The sequence below is a fragment of the Danio rerio genome, chromosome 21, assembly GCF_052040795.2.
Source record: "Danio rerio strain M-AB ecotype USA chromosome 21, GRCz13ab, whole genome shotgun sequence".
NCBI lineage: Eukaryota > Metazoa > Chordata > Actinopteri > Cypriniformes > Danionidae > Danio > Danio rerio.
The window spans coordinates 12226567-12235942 of record NC_141041.1 but is presented as its reverse complement, the minus strand read 5'-3'; the positions used below and the strand labels follow the sequence as shown (position 1 = coordinate 12235942).

At 33.6% G+C, this 9376-nt stretch overlaps 1 protein-coding gene across 28 annotated transcripts in view; it reads left to right on the top strand.

Moving 5' to 3' along the window:
• The first annotated feature begins 762 nt into the window (after positions 1 to 762).
• Positions 763 to 9376, top strand: part of nedd4l (NEDD4 like E3 ubiquitin protein ligase) — a 152491-nt gene continuing 143877 nt past the window's right edge. For all 28 annotated transcript variants that reach the window (XR_015520013.1, XR_015520012.1, XR_015520011.1 and 25 more), the window contains exon 1: positions 763 to 1078. Coding sequence is in view for 25 of the 28 variants with exons in the window: in XM_087300874.1 (XP_087157000.1) it covers positions 1034 to 1078 (45 nt within the window). In the remaining 3 variants the exon portion in view is untranslated. The remainder of the gene's footprint in view (positions 1079 to 9376) is intronic.

Sequence of the window (9376 nt, the reverse complement as noted above, 5' to 3'; positions counted from 1 at the left end):
CCACTGTGGCGAGCTCTGATTACTAAGCCAAAAAGAAAATTAATGAATTAATGGATTTTCTATATCACTTTATATTAGGCAACTTGAACGAACATTTATGTTTTGCCTTTAGGCAAATTTGTTAGACTGTCTGACCCCCAAAAAGGCCTTCTTTCACAAACTTTTACCTCAAAATGTCTTAGTTTGATCCTCAAGTTCAGTTTAGTCTGTTAGGCATAAAGTCACGAGCAACAAAATACCAGTAGCCTATAAACCAGCAGAAAACATCTTTTAGTTCCGTTCCTGTAGGCTATTTCACATGTACAATGACTCATGATACATAGCGATTGGACTTTGCCCAGTTTTGGATGTTAATCATAAATAAATGATCATGTTTTGACAGTGTCGCTTTTTAACTCTAGAGGGTGCAAGAACACTGCTAATATGAGTCCACTTAAAAGGCTTTGAGATTCAAGAAGATTATCAATGGATCTTTATATTACTTAAGCAACAATAAATCATATACTTACATAATACACACACTCAGCTCCACTTATCAACATACGACATAGTTCAATGCCAATCTCATATCAGTCCTATATTGGGATGTAGGAAACTACCCATCCCTGATTACTCCACAAAAGTGTAACAACATAGCCCCGCCTATCGTCGACGCTAATTGGTTATTCCATCCTTCTTGAGTTTCGGAAAAGCTTGTGATTGGCGTAATATGTTGTCAATCATTTCAGCTGGGAGTGTTTCGGATCCTGAGAGGAAGTGAATGATTCGCGTTTGCACTTGACGAGGGGAAATCATATTGTTGGGGGAAATTAAGCGTGTATCCACCTAAATTCCGCCGTTAAATGAGATTAAACTGGCGGACGTGCATCTTTAGGCACGATATGGTTTAAAAGGATAACCGTTTTTGGAGTCAGACTTCGTTGCTTTGGATTAACTTGGAGGTGGAGGAGGACACACTTTGCTATTGTTCCAGCTTTCACACTAGTGTGTGTGTGTTTTTGTGTATGTGTGTGTTAAATTGCCTTTTGGCTTTATGGCTACGAATTTTGAACCCATTTATGGACTTTCAGAGGATGAAGTAAGTACTGTTTTTTCAAACCACACCACCTTTAAGACACAGACATGTCTTCCACCATATTAATACTGTATGTTTATCATTTTTTCATAACCCATGTTGTGTGTTCCAGTATGACAGATGAGAGGGATACATTTTATAAAGCCTAATGTAATTTCATTGTTATAAATATTACAAATAGGAGGTTAGTAATTGTATCAAGCTCATCAGTTTTGTTATTCCCACATTTCCCTAAATTCCAGTGTTAGGTAACTAATCAAGAACTGTCAGTTTCATTAAGCATAATATAATAATTGAATTATTCAAGTATACATATCAAAGTTAGCACGTTTTTCGAAGTCAACACAGACTTTTGCTTCACACATTTACATAACATTCAATGTAAAATCAAGTGTTCTATCCAGTTAAACTGTTATCAAATCCCTTTTAATGCAAGTTACAGTCTGGTAATGTGCTGATTTTTATGATGGCACACTAAACTTTGTGCTGTATTGTAATTGAAATTTTTTGTTTGTTATGTTATTTTCTTTAATTATTGACCATGACACTCCAATTGACGGATTTTTAGATGTGTTTGTTTCTCCCTTAGGAAAGGTAATGTATTTAAAGCACATTTATAGTTTTATAATTACCTCGAATAAGCCAAATAAGAATGCATTATCATGATTTATGTCTAGTGACCAGGTGAAAACAGCGTTGCAGTGTTTCTGGTGATATTACAGCAGATTACGTACTGAAGAAACCAAAAAACCCATGTTGTTTATCATAACATTAAGAGCCCTGGTGTAACCCCTGAAAATTCAGGTCAGCTGTCTTGAGAGTGGCCTTAGGAAGCAGGTGTTTGTGAATCATTTGGATCTATGTTGGTGCCTTTTAAAAATATTAAGGAATTGCTGTTTATTTTAGCTGGCACACTGGATCTATCTTGTAGTTTTCAATGCTAATGGTGATATGGTTCAAGGCTGCAAATTGTTAGGTGTAAATATCAGTGCAGTTATGTTGGCTTTGACATTTGAGTCCAAAGGAGAGAGTTCTGAGTCATGTACAAGTGTACACATAAGTTGCCAGCCTCCTATTTAACTCTGCATTGCATTAAACATTGTTCATAGATGTAAACACGAGTGCAATTATGTTGGCTTTGATATTTGAGTCCAATGGAGAGGGAACTGAGTTATGTACAACTGTTCCTACAAGTTGACAGCCTCATATTTAACTCCGTATCGCATTAAACATTGTTCATTGATGAAGACACGAGTACAGTTATGTTGATTTTGATATTTAAGTCCAAAGGAGAGACCTGAGTCATGTACTTAAAAATACAAGTCGTGAGTCTGTACGTACAAGTTGCAAGTCTCCTATTTAAATCCTATCATTTTAAACGTTGGCGTAAAATAGGCATGGGATGATAACCGTTTTTAAGGTATATTGTGGTTTGGAAAAGTCAAGGTTTTAAAACAGTCAACATTTTCTGCTATACCGTTTCTAAGGTATGTGTAAGATTTTTTATTTACATTTTTTTTTTCAGCTTTTTAGGAAAGCAGTATCGCCAGCAGAAAAATACCCAAAGATGCTATTTTAAACTGTAAAGAAAATATTTTTTTAACTAATGAAGAAAGCAGTCTGACATGTTTGCTGCTCCAAAATATTTTAATGTTTCTCAAAAGAAAATATATTGTGTTCAAAGGGTAAAAAAATTTTAGTTTTCTCAGCATGTCTGCGGGGTCTTAAAATGTCTTAAATTTCAAAAACTAAATGTAAGGCCTTAAAAAATTCACTGCAATATGTTGTTGTGGGTCTTAAATACATTTAATCATGTCAGAATTTTTACTAATTGTCCATGTAAAGCTATAGCCAATCAGTAAAACCAACAAATCTATCTAAAAAAAAAGAAAGTTTAACATTTATTGGCTATTTAGCAATATGGTTTAATTGTCTTCCTTACATCCTTAAATATTTGTTTAGAAGTTTTTCATGTTTTTATGCATACATTTATGTTGTGCATAAATGTTGTTCATTACAGCTTTTAAAACTTTAAGGCATTCTGATTGTCTTTAATTTAATATTGTTTATGCTACATTGCATTTGTGAAAAATATTCTGTTTTGATTTGATTTTCAGAAGACTTTTAGATTAGGCTCTCATTGTGAGTGTCGATTAAATAAATGACACTGTTTTTTTTTTTATATATAGCATTTTAAAATAATCTAGAAGTTAAAGGTGTAGTTTCCCTCAAAATAAATATCAACCTTGATTTAGACCTCAGAATTCTGAAAATATTTTATTGAACATGAGGAAACAAAATTACTAATTTTATTAAATTTATTAATTTTAAAAATTGTAATTTGTTTTGCATAAATTTTGTTAATTATAGCTTTTAAAACTATCTTTTAGAGCAGTAATCACAAAACCGTGAAACCATGACATATTTATCCAAGGTTATCATACCGTCACAATCTTATACCGGCCCATGCCTAATGTAAAAACGAATACAGTTATGTTGGCTTTTATATTTAAGTCCAAAGGAAAGAGACCTGAGTCATGTACAAGTTGCAATCTGCATATTTAATTCTATATCGCATTCAAACCGCCAGTCAGCAATTTCTTAAAAGATGTGTGGCCTGGTGTGTACTGTAAATCGTACCAGGTTCTTAAAGTATGTGGAAAAGTACTAAAGTGCTTTTAGTCTAACCCCTGAAACTGTAATGTATGAATAGGCAAAGTTAATTAATAATTTTTTGTTGCACAGTGTTTTACTAGAGTCTTAATATGTTTAATGTAAACGAAGAAAGGAATGCTACTGGCTAAATGTTCATCGGCAGGTTAAACGGTGGATGATCAAAGTTATGCATTTGTTTAATGTTTGTTTTTAGATGTTAAACAGGAGGAGAAGGATTCAGCATCATTTGAGTTCACATTTGAGGAAGTTACTTAAAAGAAATTATTTGCCCCAAACATGATTTAATTAAATTGATCATGAACTGAAAATTCACTGAGTTTCAGTTCATGTTGAATTCAGTATCTGTTGGTGTTACTGAAAGGCTACGCAGTCCACCTTTGGTATCTATATTTAAATGTAATATTATTAATTTTTATCTTCCATGAATATGGTTTATTTTAGTTTTCCTAAACAGCCTTTCTCACAATTGACTGCCAGTTTGTATTTAGATCTGGCTGACTACACTACCTGACAAAAGTCTTGTCGCCTATCCGAGTTTTAGGAACAACAAATAATAACTTGACTTCTAGTTGATCATTTGGTTTCAGAAGTGGCTTGTATGAGAGGCAAAGACCTCTAGATTTTGCGTCTTTTACCAAAATAAAATATGATCATGCCTTGATTTTTAATTATTTAAATATGACAGTAAGGTCTGACTTTGCTTAGACAAAAGTCTTGACACTTAACAGAAATAATGTACAGTATAAAGTAATCTGGAATGGCAAAGAAAGCGTTCTTGCAGGACTCCCAGAGTTCATCAAGTTTCTTTGGATTCATCTTCAATGCCTCCTGTATTTTACCCCAGACATGCTCAATAATGTTCATATCTGGGGACTGGGCTGGCCAATGCTGGAACACCTTGATCTTTGCTTTCAGGAACTTTGTGGAGGCTGAAGTATGAGAAAGAGCTAAGCATTTGCCCTCTCCTGTGCTTTGTAATGCTATGGGCAGCACAAATGTCTTGATACCTCTGGCTGTTGATGTTGCCATCCACTCTGCAAATCACTCGCATGCCCTCATACTGAATGTAACCCCAAACCATGGTTTTTCCTTCACCATACTTAACTGATTTCTGTGCGACCGACGACAAGGCTTTTTTCAGGTAGTGCAGATCACAACTGGTGGATATCCTACCATCAAGTGCATTCGTGTTCAGTTGCTTTGTTGTTGTTTAGTTAACTGTGGAATAATAGTATTTTTTTCAATTTATCCCAATGCTGATGAAAGCAATGCTGCATAAAAAAACATACAAAGGAAACATTGAGATGAATATATAATATATAGGGTGCGCATACTTTGTCAAATAGGTTTATGGAGCATAAAAAAGACATTGAGATTAAAAGTAATGTCTGATTTATTACTATAAATAATGATCAAAAATTTTAATTTCCCTGTTTATTTGCTTTACTATTCACATTCTCTTATGTCACTCCATGGTTCTGCCATGGCAAAACAGTACGTGTTCATGTGTGCTCTCTTCAAAATGTTCACTTTAAATCTCCTAACAAGCTAAAAGATGTGCAGTGAAATGGAATTTGTGAAAGATGTAGATTTTATTCCATGATAGCATTTTGTCCCTCCTCTCGCACAGTCTAAGTACATAATATTCTTAATATTTTTGTCAAATTAAGAATGAACTAGGCTTTTAAGCACTGGTAAAGAGCGGTCTCAAGTCTACAACCTAGTTTTTAGATCTGTATATCTGAAGAATACTGCATTTCTGAAGTATTTTAATAAGTATTTAGCCATTGTTGGCTAAGACAAAAACCGCAGATAACTATAAAAGTGCTCGTGAGTGCTCGTATTTTGACCAGTCATTATGAAATTGACATGCTTAATTTGTTCCTGTTGATCAGAGTGTTTTAGGTCTAATATTTAATTTAGATTGGTTGAGTAGTGTTTTATAAAGGCTTTTCTGAATGAGCTATCGATCTGATTGTAAATTAATTATTTGAAACATGTTTAGTGTCATTGGCTCTTAAAGTTCATGTGAACTGGATGCTGCTGAGACTTTTATCTCACTATGTTGATGTACTTCCAACTGAAAATGGAGTATTAGTCTGAAATCGCATACTTCCTTACTATATGTACGTTAAAAACAGTATTATGTGTGCTGAATAGTAGCGCAGCACGATATTGGAAAGATCTGATATTGCGATATTTTATTTTTCTTTGATAAATGTTGTGAAATAAATATTGAATCGCTAAATATTGCATACAAGTTTTACAAGATGGTCTATTTGACAGTTTATCTTGAGTCTAACAGTATTTAAGTACGGAAATTAAATGATCACAATGCAAAAAAATGCTTTTCTTACTTTGCTTTTTCTTGTTTCTAGTCCAAATATCAAAAAAAGTTTCACAAATAAAAATATAGTTTTGTTTTCCCCTTCAAAAGAAATAAATCAAAATAAGGTGATTTTTTTTCCTTAAAACAAGCAACATTATCTGCCAATAGGGTAAGTAAAGTAATCTTATATTTGTTTTGAAAAGTAGTTATTTGGATTAGAAACAAGGCAAAACTTAGGTGATCACGTATAAATTGTCAAACGCTATTAATCTTTGTTACACCTCCAAACATCATCATTTCTTGTGCCCAAATGTTTTAAACCCTCATGAAATGCTCAGTCACAGGGCTTAAAAACACATGCAACTGATAAACTGTCACTCTATCATGGTTAAAGTTTCTGACTAAACATTGCATATCTTGCGATGTGACTTGCGAATGCACACCATGCCATATCGATGCCGTGTAATGAAATATAGTGTAGCCCTACGAGTAGTATGTTGGAATTCATAGTATTCGAAACACAGTAGATAGAAATACCCAGATGACCCACTACTTTCGACAAGATTTTGTAGTGTGCATCTAGTCACACTACCCATCTAGGCTGGTATAAGATTCTGACTCTATGATAGCCTTGGATCAAAATTTCACGGTATGACGGTGTTGTTTACTGCTCTAAAATATGTTTTATTTTTAAATGTCTGGGTAAAAAACAATGCCCATTTTCTCCCACATTAAATATGATACATTTTATTTTAAGCAACATTTATAATATTTTGGAACATAAACATGTCAGTACATGAACAGGAATCTGATGCAGATAGGTTACGTGATAATGACAAATGGCGGATGTAGACCGTCTGAATTCCATTCATACCACTTGAATTCATACTATATAGAACATACTTTTCTATTGGCCGTGTTGTAAATTGATATGCAGAACCTACTCGAGTAGTAGAAAGTGATTTTGGATGTAGCCATTGAGTTGGTTCCATGGCTTTTTCATGTGCATTAGTCCCTAATAGCAAACTAACGGTAAGAAGGACGTTTTTAATCACATTGATATACTGTAGAGTTGCTATGGAAGCCCCCAAGTAGAAGTCAACAGAAGAATCACTACTCCAAATGCGGAAGCAAATGTTTAGATTTAGATTAAAGATTACACAAAAATATATATGTATAACATCCCGAATTTTGATTTCACTTGGACCCCAACATGTCAGTGTTTATATATTTTCATTGTCTAGTAGTTATATTACTATAGTACACAGAATTAAAATGGTCTTGTCTATTAGTAGATTATACAAGTGTTTTCCTCGCATTGAACCATCGTGTTGGAATGGAATCCCAAACTATTGCACAATACACACAGACGAATTGCAATGCTTCATTAGTATGCAACAAGCATCCGTCAAGTTGGCTGGGAGTCAGGCCTGTCAGCGGGTCTGTTTACCGCACAACTTTTTCTCAGTCCTGTGGGATCCCGTCACTCGCTCCCTGAGTTCCTGTCTTTGCAGGGCTTGAACGTGCCTTTCTACTCCTATAGACCTCAGTTCCCAGGGCAATGCATGTACACAGGAATGACAGGCTTTCCCTTAGGAACAGTCTGGCAATTCAGATAGACCTTTTATTGACAAAACACTTGTGGAATTTTAGAAGCCCATTTGTTTTGCTTCTGTTGAAATTTTATAATTGAATTTAATTGAATGATATTGAAGTGTGCCGCCATCTATAAGGATTGCATAATGAACTGCTGGCAAATATTGTTGTTATTTTAAACAGCTTTTTAAATGGTTGTAGTCAGTCCGTTTAAGAAAAAAAAAAAAGAAATGGTTTAAGTCTTTTGCACTCAAGATAAATTAAGTTAGTAGAATTAATTACTTTATTAATTAATTTATTTGTATTTGTTTAAATGGCTCTCATTATGAATGTGCAGTTGAATTATTGGTTTACCTGATTCATTTGAAATTTTTAAATGCAGATTCATACAGAAATATTGCAAGTTATGTGTTGATTAGAGATGCACAGTTCTGCTGTGACTTTAGAAGTCATTTTTGTTAGCAAAATTGTTACTAGCGTGTCTAAAACATGAAACAAATATTAAATTAATATCTTTTTTTGCTATTCAGGACAATAACATCACTCATTTGATGTTTTCCTGCCGTTTTAATTGCGATATAAATACAATTTTACCAGATAGCTTAAATAGCTCTATTAGGATAGTCTTTGTTTATTGAGACTGATTTAGGATTATTCTGGGTTGATTTTAATTAAATTCTGGGTTATTTCTGTAGCGCTTTTACAATGTAGATTGTGTCAAAGAAGCTTAACATAGAAGTTCTAGTAAAATGAAACCACTCTAGTCCAGTTTTTAGAGTTGAAGTTCAGTTCAGTACGGTTTAATTTACACTTCTGATAGTCCAAACACTGAAGATTAAATCCATCGATGTACAGCTCTACAAGTCCCAAACCAAGCAAGCCAGTGGCGAGGAACAAACTTCACCAATTGACGTAAGTGAAGGAAAAACAAACCTCGAATCATGTTTAAAATATAATAAACAATTTAAAAATAGAGATAAATATGATAGAGCAAAGAAAAAAGTTGAAGCTTTGCTTAATGTTTTATTGGGAAGTCAAACAGTATTCAGGTACACAAATTTAGTTATATGTACGATAACTGTATAGTCTTCATTGTATAAGTAGGTAAAATAAATCTTTATTAAAGTTACAATTGGGACAATTTCTTGTGCTCAAATGCACAGTCACGGGCGTTATAAACGCATACAAATAATAAACTTTTCATTCTATGGTTAAATTCCACAAATCTTATGTTTCTGGAATCATGGCTCTTGCTCAAATATAAAAGCAACATATAAACTCTCAACATTACACATCCTGCAACATAACTATTGCAGATGTGCACATTGCAATGTGGATGCTGAAACGATATATTGTGTAGCCCTAGTTTATATGTCTATATTAGGGGTGTCCAAATTTTTCCAGATGAAGGGCCAAAAACCAAATATCACTAAGAGCCGTGCGCTGAAACTTTACAAATGAATTGAAAGCATTACATTAAATCGTATTATTTAATGCCATATAAATTTAAATGATAACCTAAATATTGAATACAATAAAAACACAGTGGAGATCATTGCTGAATACACTAGTCAAGCAGAGTCTGCCTTTGCCTTCATTTGCTTTCTGATGTCTCTGCATTGTTTTCTATCTGTCAGGTGACAGTATGTACATTAAAAAAAAAAAAATCTAACTTATTTGCAACATTTCATTAGAACATT